General features: G+C 43.9%; 1 protein-coding gene across 3 annotated transcripts in view; it reads left to right on the top strand.

The window, feature by feature from the left end:
* The window catches only part of LOC126534530 (sulfotransferase ssu-1-like), a 283346-nt gene that overhangs the window by 258632 nt on the left and 8216 nt on the right, over positions 1-16498 (top strand). For all 3 annotated transcript variants that reach the window (XM_055072405.2, XM_055072406.2, XM_055072407.2), the window contains one exon: positions 15621-16095. In XM_055072405.2, coding sequence (XP_054928380.1) covers positions 15640-16095 — 456 coding nt within the window. In that variant the 5' untranslated portion in view covers positions 15621-15639. The remainder of the gene's footprint in view (positions 1-15620; positions 16096-16498) is intronic.

Raw genomic sequence — 16498 nt, forward strand, 5'->3', positions numbered from 1 at the left:
GGATCGCATACGGCAGACATCGTGAGCTCCTCAATGGGAGCTTACCGTTATCATTGAAATAGAAAGCACACAATCAGTGTGTTTTACCGGTGCTGGCATACGGCGCAGAGACTTGGATGCTGACAAAGAATCTTGAGAACAAGTTAATCGCCGCGCAAAGAGCGATGGAACGAATAATGCTCGATATAACTTTAAGAGACAGAAAGAGGGCGGTTTGGATTAGAGAGCAAACGTGTATAGACGATATTCTAATTGACATTAAGAGAAAGAAATGGCACTGGGCAGGTCATGTAATGCGCACACTAGATAACCGTTGGACCATTAGGGTAACAGAATGGGCAGCAAGAGAAGGGAAGCGCAGTAGAGGACCGCAGAAGACTAGATGGAGTGACGAAATTAGGAAATTTGCGGGTACTATTTGGAATCGGTTGGCGCGGGAGAGGGGTAATTGGAGATTGCAGGCAGAGGCCTTCATCCTGCAGTGGGCATGAATAGGATGATGGTGATGACGACGATGATGATGATGGTGTTTATGATGATGACGATGATGATGATGAAGTAGTAGTAAATAGCCGATACTGTAAAAGACTTATTGCTTCAGGCTTGTCTATAGATTGACTATAGACAATAGTCGTTAATCTCAGCCCGACCCGTCTACGATGTATCCAAGTGCAAATGGCGGTGGATAATACGGAGCTGCGTTTGATATAAGCCACTGAAGTTGTATTCTGCTAAGATTGCTGTAGAGCGTATTTGTAGACTCTGGTATACACATAGTGTATACTTCCACATTTTTTTACCACATGATATGACCTACGTAGTCGCTCTCGGCAATCCTAAGACAGTGTTCACAGTTGTCATAGCATGACTTTTGCGGCAGTAGAATACAGGAAACGCCGATCCTATCGTGATAATAGATGTTAGGAACGGTAGACTTAGCTTCAAGCGAATTCCAAACAGGCCTCAAGCTGACATCACAGAGACTCGTAATGTTTGTAGCTGACAACGCAAAATTCGTGAGTGTGCAATGAACTGATGTCGCGCTTGTGGTGTGCGCATTGTGTGTCGTCCGATTCACAGATACCTTTCAAATTGTCTTCATATCTGGGTTGCATCACTAACATCAGGTGGTTTTTCATTGATTGATATCCTGCACTGTAAATTCATCAACGTTTCACATTCACTTTTAAAATATGTGTGCGCCCAACCAGTATTTCGCAGGCGGTATGCCTGCGCGGCCACGCATATTAATTTATTTATTTATTTATTTATTTATTTAAACATACCTTACAGGCCTCAAACTGAGGCATTGAGTAAGGGGGGCAGTACATAGAAAATACATAGAATACAAGACATCTATAAACCGTATCTGTTTACAACCTACAACCGCAAGTACAACTGAGACGAAAAAGAATTATATGAGTACGTCGTTGCTGTACTGATTGCTTTCACCTATCATCTAAGCAGAAAATTAGCACTAACATAAGTGCGGGTATCACATTTGGCGGTACGCTGGAAGATATGCTAAAAATTCACTGTGGTACTCATCGTCGCTGGCTGCAATTCAAACACCTGACTGGCCCTGTAACGGCTTTTACAAACAGCGCATTCATTCAAGTGTGCATTCTAGTTCCATACGATAAGCCAAAGCGTTTGTAATGCAGCGTGTCAGTGTATTTCCTTCATCCATTAAAAGAAACCGAAAAATAGAACAGCAAAACACCACGTTCCTCGTGCACGGCGGGCAGCAACAGAGAAAGAGATTAAAAATTGAAAAAGAAAAATTCGGTGCACCGTCTGTCCGCATCAGTTTGAATGCTCAGCGAGTGTGCCAGACACGTAAACGCTTAAAACAGCGGCGGCCGGTGTCTGACTGAACTTTGGTGTCTGTGTATGCGTGTCTTCCTTTTGGCATCACGCGTCAACTACACTGAACGGCAAGTTTTAGCGAAGATGTTTTCCGTCTATAGCTCATGATTACGTGTGCGCATTTTGCAGCGCGAACCGCTGCATGTAGCGTAGGGGACTCGGCCATGGTGTTGGTTTGTCCTTTACACGCTTTGATAACGCGCTCTTGTTCTCGCTTCTACTATACGGAATGTTTCACGGCAAGCGATCACTCATGCTTGTTGACTTTAACGTGATAGTTGATGTGCGTAAAAACGAAAGTACACCATGTTTTACGTTAATACTGAGCTGCCACTAAGCGGATTGTGTTTCTTGAGCAGCCAGTGTCCGTACATCTCATTCCGTGGCGCTCGATCGGGCCGCCATGACAGCAGCGCCGTATGTGTAGTCAAATTCTCGGGACAAGCTTGACGTATATATCTCGAAATTGCGTTAGCGTGAGGAAATTCGCGACAGAGTTGTGTATATGCTAGCGTACTCTGATGAAAGGCAGTGTTTGCGGGGCATGTCTCGGCAGTTCATGCGCTGCCGTTTTCGTATAGTTTAAAACTTGCAGTATCTTTGATGTTCCTGGCAACCAAACTAAACAATTTTGGGAAGTTACCGCAAGCAAAACACGAGACCCGAAGAAATGGACGCCACGAAGCGGTTACGTTCATGGATATATTTATACATGTATTTAGATTCACCCAATTTAAGTATATTCAATCGAAAAAACTTTTGGAGCATGAGACGTGCGATAAGCTCAGTCACTCGCAGCTTTGCAACTTTGCCAAAACAATTCGAGAATAATAAATTAGTTGCTCGGGGACGTACTTTTACACATGTCAAACTGTAGGCATTGGGTTTGACGATAGCTGAAAGATTTCTTTTTTTCTCTGTCTTTTATAAACAGTTTAGCAGCAGAACTTACTTTTCGGGGCATTTGAAAATCGGTAAGCACCTTTTAATGCTTCGGCGTTATGCAGTTTGCGTGCTGTTATTCACTAGGCAGCTGCTCGCGCAGATTCGCATTGTGCCATTCGTATGAAGCCCTTGTATGAACCCCTGGTATGAAGCCCTTGCCATGCGTAAGAAGTGTTCCTGTTTTCATTACTGTTGCATTTAGTGCCGTCGTCTTAGACAGACTGTATACTACATGCGCTGTACAAAAGAAAAAAAGTCAACTTATCTATTAGGTGGTCTTTTCTTAGTAGATAATCGCACATATTATTCAAATAATTTAGTGTACATTGCCCTTGTTCTACCCTTATCAACACACCTAAAAGACTTTGACATGCTTTAGCTGATAATTAACCTGATCAATATACACCATTCATGTGCATTCTACTGAAATGTATTCATCTCGGAGCACAAGAAAAGAGACATTGCAGACTGTTCTAAGCGGGAATCAATTGCAATTCTTAATGTGATTCTTTAAAAATGCAGTCACTATTTTGAGCATGTTCGTTCAGCACGGGCATATTGCATTAACACCCAAAAATGTGCACGGTCCAGCCGGCTATCATGTATTTTAGGATGTGCACGGGGAAACTGCGCCGCAGTAGCTCAATTGGTAGAGCATCGCACACAAAATGCGACGCTTGTGGGATCGTTCCCCATCTGGGGCAACTTGTTTTTACAATAATTGATCGTTTCTTTATTTCATTTATTAAGCACAGGCTTTTTCCCCTATGTTGTCCTTGGTGTCAGTGCTTGTTGGTCATCATACTGTAACATAATGTAACATCATAATGGTACTGATTCTTATTGTCATGTAGTCCTTAGTCAGATGTAAACCAAGTTAACCAGAGGCATAAGTGATAAGAGGAAATTATATGTAAAGCTAGTAATGAACCGTAAAAACACCTCATTGAATAGTTTTCCCTCACACCGTGGCATTCGCTTTGCGTGTGTGTCTTTTAGTGACCTTGTCTTCCGTGCTGTGCTCGTGCTACCATGAATAAAGAACTTGCCCAAGCCCTTGTGAGCTTTATTACACAAGGGATTCGATTCAATTGAATCTAATACTGCATGTCAAGTTACTGACGTGGTATTTGTTTTATCTAAATATTATGGACTGGCAGTGCTTGGCAAGCATTAAGCCGAAATATATTTTTATTGCACTTAAGCTGCGAGTGTGATAGATTGCCAGGGAATTTTTATGAAAACGGCCAGGGAAGACCTGGAGAAAGATGGGGCTATTTGAAAGTGTCTAAATGTGGTTGCTTTCTTGTCATATGTCCTACAAGGTTTCCCGAAAATCTCTCTACTAAACATATTTTTAAAACGGTTCCCCTCATAAAAAATTGAGACAAACTCGTCCCATTTATGATAAAAACAAAGTGAAGCATGCTGACATTGCATTTCTCGCTCATTTGTTTTTCGCTAAGTAACCATGCGGAACTTCCAAACCCTAGAAAGATTACTCATGTTTGAGAGAACCTTAAATAATTTACTGTGATAGTATTCATTCGAACTATAGTCGCAGTTTTGTTTTCTAGGAGGGTCATATCTGTCGTGCCATGACACAGAAAGTGCTCGCGTGGTATTTCGTTTGCTCATGTTGTATACCTAACTTGCAACCATGTGAGCATGCGCAAGAGGCCTCTTTACCTGTAAGAAACTGAGTTACCTATCAATTCAGTCAATCTATCTGTCTTTTGTTAAAGCTATGGCCAATGACCCATTCATTCAGGAGTATGAGAAGGACACTTAAATGCGTATTAAGGAAAATAAATTACAATCTTTGGTTTGATGCTGTAAATATTCTAGCCACTCTTCTTGGCATATCCCTCGGGGCTGGCATACTTAATTACCAGCCATAAAATGCACGGACAGTCCAACTCGGTAACCTTCTTTCACCAATTGATATAGAGATAGTTTGGAATAACTACCATAATGTGTCATATATGAACTTGTCTTAAAAGCAACATACTGTTACTGCAGCACCAGTAGCAGTTGGGACTGTTTAATTGTTCATCTTGTCATAAAATAAAACATTGCATAATAGTACTGATTTGTATACACAAGCAACTATTTGTTATACCTAAACCGCATTGAATATTGAGTTAAGTGCTTTGAGTAAATATACTAAGCTGCTTAATGAACATACAAATCATACACAATCTATATTTTGGCCTCACATTGTTGCATCTACTCATTGGCAGCATACACTTGCAGCATCTTTGGAACATATGGCACGAAGCTCAGGGCCGGCCTGGCAGCCTTGCTTGCCAAGGGGCAGTAGGCTGTGAATCTGCAAAATGTCTCTTTCGATTAGCGTAAGATCTCCATTTTAAGAAAATTGTTATATCGCGCCATAAAAAGAGGTAATTTAACGCCGGTGCACTTGTTTTCTTTTTTGCACTGCATGGTTCAGCACTAGTGGAATTGCTTCAATTTTTTTTTCTGTTTATGCAACATATGGCAGCTGGTACAGGAGAAAAATTTCGCTGTCTACATTACTGCGTAGGTACAGATGAGAAGTAACACGTAAACATACATAATATACATTAAAAGTTTGTTTGTCACCATGCGTAAACAAATTGTGAACTAACTTGTCGATAGCCAAAAGCTAACAGATTTCATTTGAGCGGATCCATTGCATGCAACTGTAATATTTCTTAAATGTGCTCGTGCACAAATGCTCATGCAGGCTTGCATAAAAATTCACGGCTTCATGCATTTGATATTTTTCTACTGCTTCTATCCGCACGCGTCATTTTCTGTGTACTGTTCCCTGGGTATCCTCCCACGTGCATTCTAGATGCAGATTTTTCGACATTTCCAGCAGACTGCCTATTCTCAACCCCAGCAGCGAATGTTTATAGATATTCGAAACATTGTTGTTAAAATGTGGTTTCTATAGCTAGTATATAGGGCGTCGATCCCGGATATTTTAGCCAATCTGGGCAATGAAAATAAAAGATTTAAAAGAACACAGTGCAAGATATGCTATTATAAAAAGACCTACAAGTCAGATCTCTGACGGCTGAACACCGTAAATCCTAAATTCGCATTTACTGCACCGTCTTTCTTTTGCATTATACTTCGTTGAATAGCTTCACTTAATTTATGTTAGCTCGGACACGCTCTATCGACAATAATCGACAAAAAATGTAAAGCTGAAGTCTACGGATTAGCTATAGACTAATCCGCAGGAATTGTCTGCAGACAGTCCGTGGACTCATGGTCTTCCACTTTTTGCAGACTTGTGTATAAAACGTCTGAGTCTATAGGCACTCTATAAATTGGATATACTAATGAAAATTCCCGTTTGTAGACAAACGTCGGCGGAATGTCTATAGAAGAAAGTTTATAGGGTCATACAGACCTAAGAATGTAGACTGAAGTCTATAGAATGTCTACAGACAAATATCTATAGATAGTCTATAGATATGTTATAGAGTTCAGTCTGCAAAAGTAAAACTGTACGTAGGTCTGTCTTTGTAGACTGAAGTCTATGGAATGTCTATATACAAATGTCTATAGATAGTCTATAGACATTTGCTTATTGACTTTTTATAGACTTCATTGTACAAACGTAGAACTGCTGTGTACAGTTCTATTTTTGTAGACTGAAGTCTGTAAATGTTAAGCGATTGTCCTTAGACTAACTATAGACATTTATCTATAGACATTCCATAAACTTCAGTCTACAAAGAAAGACCTGTATACAGTTTTACTTTTGCAGACAGAAGTCTATAAAATGTCTATAAGCAAAGTTCTATAGAAAATCTATAGACATTTGCCTGTGGACATTCAATAGACCCCAGTTTACAAAAGTAGAACTGTATAACCCTATACATTTTAATATATAGACATTCTGCAGACATTTGTCTACAAATGGAAATTTTCATTAGTCTATAGACACTATGTAGAGCATCTATAGACTCAGATATCTTACAGACAAATCTATGAAAAGTGTAAGGCCATAAGTATATAGACTAGTGTAAATAAATGTCTAAATATAGTCTGTATATATACTTCTCTATAGACTCCCTATTCACATTTGTCTAGACGTTCCATAGACTTCAGTCTACAAAAGTAGAACTGTGTAAGCCTATACACTTTTGTCTATTGACATTCTGCAGACATTTGTCTGCGAACGTGTTTTCATTATTCTATAGACAGTCTGTAGATGCAGACGTTTTATAGATTAGTCAATGAAAAGTGTATGGCCATAAATCTATAGACAAGTATAAAGAAAGGTCTATAGAAAAGCTATAGAGTTCATATACAAATGTCTATAGACTGTTTATTTAGTTTTCATCAAAAAAATTCTAAAGGGATTCTAAAGCGAAGGTTTTCCATCCGTCAACTATATCAAGCATTTACGTATACCACATTAAGCTCTGGAAGTGTTAGACAGCCCCACTCACGGCAATGGCGGGCGGATGTGCAACATGCTGTTTTTACCCAATGGCGCCACATAACACGAGAACTTACGGGAGCAGGTACATGGCTAATAAACCTTTGCATGCTAACTAATGCCATCAAGTCTGCCGCATTTGAGAACCATAAGACTGCCGGCTATAACAAAACAAGAGAGTTATTTTGTGTGTTGTCTTGAGTGGATCTGCTGCAAAGGATCGCGCTTTCCTCGGAGAGAAACATACATTCTGCGATAAGTCATTATTGACGTTGTTAGAAAAATCATATAGTGGCTTCAGCGTACATTTGCGCTGTCGCCAACACAAAAGTTCAACAAGGGGCTTATTCCAGAAAATGGAACTCATATCATTAGCAAAATTATGTTCAGCATTGTGATATTTTTTTCAGCAATACTTTAACGAGACTGAAGTTGTTCGTATGTTATATGCATCACTAAAACTAATGCATCACTAAAACTATTTCCACCATAGCCAATTAAGCCGAAGCATGGATTAGCTGTGCGTACCTATGAATCACTACGAAGAAGTGGCGCTTACCAATATGTGCGGCTGCGGCAAAAACAAAATATAAAAGTGTCGTTTCCGTTTGCGTGGTGGCCGACCTATTTGATCTTGGCTTTCATGTGCATTTTGTTCTCTATCGCTGTTACAATTTACGTTAAACAGACATGGTATTATTGGGTACCATATTTGGGATGTATGTCACAACACTCCATTAAAGCACAGATAGCTGAAATTCTTCACTGGCTTCAATTTGCAGTTATTGAAGTCCACTGGGCTTACCACATTATTGAGTGCTGCATTTCTGTGCAATCTGAACGAGATGGTAAATCAGTTTTGCGGTTATTCGTAAGGCCTAGGTACGTTCAAGTAAGGCAACACTGTTATCCACGTGTCTGTTGATGGAAACTGCAAGTTGATCTTAATATGTTTCTTTATTGGCGTCATACAACTCCAAAGTGGATCGCAGCGACAACGTTAAACATAAGTGAAATGATTAGCACTTCGCTAAACACTATATGCAATCTTATTGCAACATACGATTTTCACGCAATATGTTATCGAGATAATTAAATTATGGTTATTAACCTATAACTTCTTTGTGGTGCTATGTGACTGGCCTTGGGACAAGAATGACATTACTCAGTGAATTGACACAAATTACTCTATTCAAGTGAGGGCCTAGCATGTAAACTAATTACAAGATAACATATAAGCAATGCACCTTCGTAACGCTTTGCCGGTGGCGCGTGGTGCCTCTACAGTGAGTTGATTGAAGTTTTCGAGCCGCGGTGACTCAGAGCACGATAATCAAAATCTGCTGAAGCAGTCCTCATTGCCACCCCGGCGAGAGTCACGCCTAGTACTGAGGTTCATTGGTCATGCAGGCAACAATAATGCTGGCCAGGAAAAATTCGGCAGTAGAGCTCCATTGTTGGCTAGAAAGATGCTGACACAGCAAGTCAGACTCAAGCCGAAGATGACGGTCCGAGAACAAGCTTGTATGCGAACGATTCATGTTGACTGGGTAAAGTCAGACGTTTTAGCCGAGTTATAAGCCGGGTCTGAAATCAGAACGGCTGGGCTGAGTGTCGTCGGCTGCCTCGAGATAGCAGGGCACGTAGCCCGTTCTTCTCCATCGGCATGCGACACCGTTGATGTCTTACAACAAATCATCACCGCGAGTACACATCTCCAAGTCTTCAGTCACATCAAATGAAAAAAGGCTGATACGCGAAAGAAGAATGTTTGAACATGGGCCTCTTCTGTCAGATATTTTGCGCAGTACGTTCTACAAGCGCCTTAGGAAAATAAAATCGCACAGTTTTTCGTGTGCCGCCTCAGCTCTTGAAATTTTCCTCTGATTGTCGTTGCTTCTATTTTAGGTTATAAAACAGGGGAGACGAGGAACATCGTTTCATCTTCAAAACTTTGTTCTTTCGACATGGCCGACATGTGTCTTGCTCTGACGCTTCGCTATCAAATATATTGGTTGCAGAACCTAAAAAACAGCTTCTGCTGTATGCTTTTGCATAATAGAAACTAATTCAACTTTAATGATTTATGAATAGGCATTCGGTTAATTAGCTCTTGTAACCTATCGCGACAATATTGTCACGCACGAGTTTGTGCCGCTGTGGACAAAATGACGCTGGCAGGTGAAGAGGAGGTTGAACTGTGTCGAAGATTGGTTGACCGTGTTACCCTGGTTACTTTGTAACCAGGGTAACACCTTTGTAACTGTATATATTGCAAATACATATATCTTCTCCCCGTAACATTTTGGTTGAAGTGCGGGGTAATCTCACCACAAGCCGGCCCTGGATCTTCGCAACGGGCGTCACATCGGTTCCGCTAGTATGGCTACTGACGCCGCCTCCGCCTCTCAGACACCAGCGGAAGTAATGCTAACCCAGCTACGACGCCCAGGAATCTTCATCGGCACTGATAAGGTCGACGTCGAAGACGGGCTGACTTCGTATGAGCGCGTCGGTAAGCCCAACAAGTGGGATGCCACACTTTTGCTGGCCAACGTGATATCTAACTTGGGACGAACCACGAAGACATGCTTAGAGACGCATGAAGCCGACATTAAAAGCTGGGATTCCTGCAAGTAAAAGCTACGCGATCTTTTGGAAGACCGGTAGAATGTGAAATGGAGGCCAATCAAGAGCTAGCGGTTAGCGGTTGAGCAGTTGCTGCTTTGCAGGAACTGCTGAACCATTGAATACTCTTAAGGAATGCCAGAATTTTGAGCAAGCGAAGGGCAAATGCATCGTACAACACTCCGACCGACTTCCGAATACGGCTTTCACTTTCTCCTGCAACGAACCTCCGGCGTCACATCTACCTACAACGCCAAGCTTGACACAGGTCACCTGTCGCGAGCTTTAAGCTATGGCTCCAAGTTGTGACTGTCCCAATGCGCATGGCAATGTGACCATCTCGCTCATTCAAGCTGTTGCCCATTAAGAAATTGCAAACATGGACATCCAGTCTGCCGTCCGCCCACGTCCTACCCCTACCGCTCCTGTCATTCGTCAGAAATCAGAAAATCTAATAGCTGCGTTAGCAAAACATCTTTAATCTTGTCAGCGAAAGAAATAGCATTGCTGCATAAAGGGTAGATTGCAAGGCAGGTACAACGCGTGCGAATGTTGCCTGTCCGGAGTTTTTATCTGATCATCGATGTATGACCGGGCGCATACGTGCCCAGTTTTGTACGTATAAATGTTGACTTCTTACTTCAAACAAATCAGTTGTACGTTCAGCGCCGTCTTTGTCTCCTCCTCATTCTGGTCCTGTCGTTTAGCGCTGTTTGAATTTTATTGTTACCATGCAACGCCAGCTCGCCCAATCCGCTGCCCTTCTGCAGTTCATTACCTCTGCTGCCCCTCGACAGTCGTTCCCGAATCGATACCGGAGCTCCTCTGAGTGGCGAACACCGCATTACAGGTCAATTTGCTTTGCTTGCTCCCGGGTTGGTCACATCTCCCGCCACTGCAGTAGTAGCCGCTGGTAGTCCTCGCCTCGACCATATGCTAATTGCCACTTCGACGGAGACCCTCGGCCTCTGTCGCCCCTCTGAGCCATATAGTGCCGGCCTTCCCTCTCGGTAAAACATCACTAGCCGCTCACCCATACCGCAACGCCGTGAATCCCGTTCGCCTACACCGCGACGACCTTCGTCCCCGTCCTGCGCGGTCCGCTTCTCGCGAAACTAAACATTGCAGCCCCCGGAAGTGAGGCTGCATTGACGACTCGCACTGCAAAACCATTACTGACCCCTGCTGCTCGACCGAACCTTGTTGAAATTTTTGTTGATGGTGTAACCGTTAAAGCCCTCATCGATCCTGGCGCTGAGATGTCGGTTATGCGAGCACATCTTCGTAGCCGTCTCCGCTAAGTCCTAACACCTGCCCAGTCGCCTACCGTCCGAGTAGCTAATGGCAGTACAACAGCCGTGATGGGAATGTGTGCCGCCCGTGTTACCATTGCCGGCCGTCAAGTGTTGGTCCTGTTCCTTGTACTGGTCGAGTGTGCAGACAAAGTGATCGTTGCAATCGACCTTCTAACTGCCTATTCAGCACTTATTGACTGTGCAACCGGCACCCTTCGGCTTGAACTGCCACATTACTTGCCGACCCGACCGACGACCACTAGTCCCGACACCGTTCTACTAAATTTGTTCGACTGCAACCAATGCTGCGATTTACGTCCTCATGCCGCCTTCTCCACCACTTCGAGATGGCCTTTACGTGGTGTCCCCACTTTGCGATGTCCTCCTGGCACGTCAAATAGCACTACCAAGCTGAATTAGTAACCCTTGCCAACGATCGAGCGTGGCTTCTTTTTCTGAACTTTGATTCGTGTATGCAAGCGTTTTCTGCAGGTGTATCTCTCGCTTTGGAAGACTGTGGAGTAGCTGCTCTTACGCCCGAACCACGATACGATACTGCTGCATTTTCTGCCACTCCTACTTCACGCAAAGACAAGTTTACGGCAATGACCTTTACTGATCTACGACCTGCTTACGCCGACGCCGTTCGTCGCATGCCGATGTGCTATGAAGACATCTTTAATTTTGGCAATCACCCGCTAGGTCACACCCGTGTCGTCACTCATCCAGTCCACGCCGGTGACGCTCCTCCTATACATCGGAGGCCCTGCCGTGTGTCTGCGGCTGAACGCCTGGTGATCCAAACGGAGGTGGTCAGAATGCTCTCCAAAGATATTACCGAGCCTTTCTGCAGTCCTTGGGCGCCACCTGTCGTTCTGGGTAAAAAATAAGGACAACACCTGGAGATTTTGTATCGATTACCGTCACATTAATAAGATTACCAAAAAGGACGTGTATCTGCTTAAGCGTATTGATGACGCGCTGGACTGCTTACACGGTGCCAGTTATATTTCGTTGATTAATTTGCGCTCTGGCTACTGGCCAATCGAAGTGCATGAACGAGATCGCGAAAAGGCCGCCTTCATCACCCCAAATGGTCGCTACCAGTTTAAAGTGGTGCCTTTCAGACTGTGTAATGCCCCTGCTACCTTCGAGCGCATGATTGACTCTCTTCTGCGCGGACTCAAATGGACCACATGCCTCTGCTACCTTGATGACGTCATTGTTTTTTCACCGACGTTTGATAGCCACCTCCACTGACTCTCAGCTAGCCTTGCTGCTTTTCGAAGAGCTGGCCTACAACCCAGTTCTGCAAAATGCAATTTCGGCCACCGCCAAATATGTGTACTTGGTTACTTAGTTGACGCTGCTTGCGTCCAGCCTGATCCTGATAAAGTTTGTGCCTTAAGAGGAAGCTTTAGCTCGAGTGCCCCTATCTAAATACATGTAAAAGGAGAATTCGTTTTTCTCGGCAACCACTGCACCAAATTTGACGATGTTTGTTGCATTTAAAAGACAAACTTAATATCTAGTGACTGTTGGTTTCGAATTTTTTAGTTAGGTCGTCAATTTTTTATTAAAAATTGGCAAATATCGAAAATTTTCAAAAACGAAACTATCAAGTTTACAACTCCGTAACTAAACAACTAAAAATGATAATACAATTCTGTGAATTGCATCTAATAGTACATCTAAAGCGGACAAAATTGATATGTGACACATGAAAATAAAAAAAATTTAATCATAGGGAAATACAACTTTTGCAAAACCGTTGTAACCAACGTAACAAATTCACGTAAGATGCAAAATGACACATTGATTTTGTCCGCTTTGAATGATCGAATGGATGCCGTTTACAGAACCGCGATATCAGTTTTTGATGCAGAGCTATGAATTTGTAAACTTCGTGCTTCTATTTTTTTCAAACGGTCAAATATTTGAAAATCGTTTTAAGAAAATTCAAGCCCTAAATCGAAATTCCGCTTCCAACAGTCACTAGAATTTAACTTTCTCTTTCAAATGCAACAAATTTCATCAAAATCGGTCCAGGGGTTATCTCATAAAAACGTTTTTGCGTTTTACATGTATTTGAATAGGCCGCGTCGGAGTTGGGCCCGAGCTAAAGCTTCCTCTTAAAGTTTCCACTTCCGCGTTCTACCGACGCCCGAAGTTTTCTAGGGCTGTGTTCCTATTTTCGTCGATTTATTCAGAACTTTGCTGAAATCGCTCATCCTCTCACTGACCTCCTCAAAAAGAACGCCACTTTTTATTGGAGACCTGACCAGGCTGCAACATTTTCTACGCTTATCAGGCGCCTGATCAGTTCACCCGTGTTGGGTCATATTGATCTGCATGGCTACGCTGAAGTTCGTACTGATGCAAGTGGCCATGGAATTGCCGCTATCTTGTCCCAACGACAGCGGAACACCAATCGTGTGATCGCGTATGCTCGCCGTCTTCTTTCAGCACCAGAACGCAACTATTCCACAATGCAATGCGAATACTAGGCCCTTGTTTGGTCCACTGCTAAGTTCCGCCCTTACCTGTTCGGTCGACATTTCACCATCGTGGCAGATCATCATGTTTTATTTTGGCTATCCTCACTCAGAGACCCGACGGATCGTCTTGGCCGCTGGGCTTTACGCTTTTCTGTGTGCTACAAATCTGGACGTCTACATAAGGAAGCCGACAACCTTTCCCGCCATGCTATCGACCCAGCCGATGGCACTGAAGCCGATACAGATACCTGCGTTTTGTCGATCTCCCATTTCTCACGCATCGCTGGCGAGCAGCGTCGTGGCCCGTATTGGCAATCCATCATCGAACGCCTTACCTCGGAGCAACAGGTCGTTTCCCTCCGTATGTTTGTTTTCCAGGACGGGACTTTATACCGACGCAATATGCATCCACATGGTGCTAAACTGCTCCTGGTCGTTCCCCACCATCTGCACTTGACAATTCTTTCGAAGTTACACGATGTGCTCACCGCTGGTCATTTGGGTATCTCCCGTGGGTACAACCGTGTGCGCAGGCGATTTTTCTGGCCTGGGCTACATCGCTGTGTTCAAAGCTACGTCGCGGCCTGCGAACTTTGCGAACGCCGCAAGAAGCCCTTATTGCCTCCCGTTGGGCAGCTTCAGCCTATAAATATCCCAAGTGAGCCATTTTTTCACGTCTGCCTGGACCTCCTTGGCCCATTTCCAACTTCATCCTCGGGCAACAAGTGGGTGGCCGTTACGACTGACTATACCATGCGCTATGCCATAACGCGAGCCCTCCGTAAGAGCTGCGCAGCTGATGTTGCTGATTTCCTGCTCCATGAAGTGATCCTACATCATGGTGCCCCACGTCAGCTACTCACTGATAGAGGCCGCTGTTTTCTTTTTAAGGTTCTCGACGACCTTCTTCGATCTTGCTCAACGTCCCACAAGTTCACGACGGCTTACCACAGACAGAAAAACAAACTTGCCGAGTGTCGCAGCCGTACACTCACGGACATGCCCTCCATGTACGTGTCCGATGATCATCGGGATTGAGACTGCTCCTTAGCCTTCGTGACATTTGCATACAATTCGTCACCTCACGATATTACTGGTTATTCTCCATTCTACCTACTATATGGTCGTGACATACTCCTGCTTCTTGACTCACTGCTCCCTTTCGATGCCAACATGACCACGTTCTGCTCTCACTCACCATTGTTCGCGCGGCCACAGCACGTCACGTTGCCAGTAATCGTCTTCTGGCGGCTCAGACTATCCAAAAGCATCGCTATGACAGTCGTCGTCGGGACACTCATTTCAGCCCTGGCTCACTTGTCCTGCTTTGGTTACCCTCCTGGCGTGCCGGCCTCTGCGAAAAACTGCTGCCGCGATATGTGGGGCCGTACCGAGTTCTTCAATAAGTCACCAGCGTCACACGAGATATCACCTGCGACTTCAACGTCTTCCACACCTCCCAGAACTGATATCGTGCACGTTTCTCGACTCAAACCCTATAAATCGCACGCTGATTCGACGCCCTAAAAAGCATCCAGACGATGCTTCTGCCGCCGGGGACTTATGCCACGTACGAGTCTCTGCCGCTGTGGACAAAATAACGTTGACGGGTGAAGAGGGGATTCAAGTATCTCGAAGATCGGTTGATGGTACTAGCCTGGTCACTGAGCTGCACCCTTGTAACTGTATATATTGTACATACATATATTTTCTCCCCGTAACAATATTATTTTTCAGGCAACCAAATCATCCAGCAATAGGCCTTAGTTAGCAGTGCTTGTCCATGCTGAAGATGAAACCATTATAACTGGCATGAGACGAGAACCTACAAAAATAATACATGAATAAATATGAGTGTCTGGAAAGCTAAAATACATTGTAATTATTGGACATTCATTCCTAAAATGATGTTTTAACTCTCATTACTTACATGTGCAGGATTCTCAGTGCTGGTACAATGGACGAAGAACTGTACAGGGACTTTGAAGGATTGCGAATTTTCGACGTGTACCATGACGAATCTCTTCGCTCAGCAACGAGGTATAAACCTCTGGACGGAGACGTCATCCTTGCGACGTACCCGAAGTGCGGCTCCAACTGGACACAGTTCATCATTTGGAACATATTGACACGGGGCAAGCAACCTCATGGCGTCGGTGAACTCGGTCTGCTATCTCCGTTCATTGAAGTAGCTGGAGCGGAAGTTGCCGCGCACCCAGCGACGATTGGCCCCATAGTCACTCACCTTCCTTATAGCGTCTTGAAGCCGGTGGACCACGCAAAGTACGTCTACGTTGCTCGGAATCCTTACGACTGCGCCGTCTCCATGTACCACTTCGTCAAGGGACTCACACCGGCCACATACACGGACGTTTCCTTCGAAAAGTTTCTTTCATTGTTCCTCACCGGAAAGGTAACCCGTTGCTTCCAGCACAGTTCATTCTTGAGGCAGAAAAATGTTCGTCGGCATCTCTTGTTACGCATTAGGATGCCCACCCACCGATTATTATTCTACATGCGCCTTCTATGCAATACAAGTGTGAACCTTTTGAGGAAGGAGCCTTTAAAAGGTACGGGCTTTGTAGTTATATTTGGCTATTATCTCCTGCTAAACTTGACTTCGAAAGAAGTAGCTGCGTGTAGCTGGTGTAGTATGTGAGTGACTACAGACTTATACTAGTTAGGCTCGCTGTCGGAAAAGAAAACATTAAGCAAGCGACGAAAACGACCATGCCGAGTCCACAGGTTGGATCTCTAACAGTAATAGTTAAATAAAAGAACTGATTTAACTATCAGCGTCTCGTGTCATGCGCAGA

The sequence above is a fragment of the Dermacentor andersoni genome, chromosome 7, assembly GCF_023375885.2.
Source record: "Dermacentor andersoni chromosome 7, qqDerAnde1_hic_scaffold, whole genome shotgun sequence".
Lineage (NCBI taxonomy): Eukaryota > Metazoa > Arthropoda > Arachnida > Ixodida > Ixodidae > Dermacentor > Dermacentor andersoni.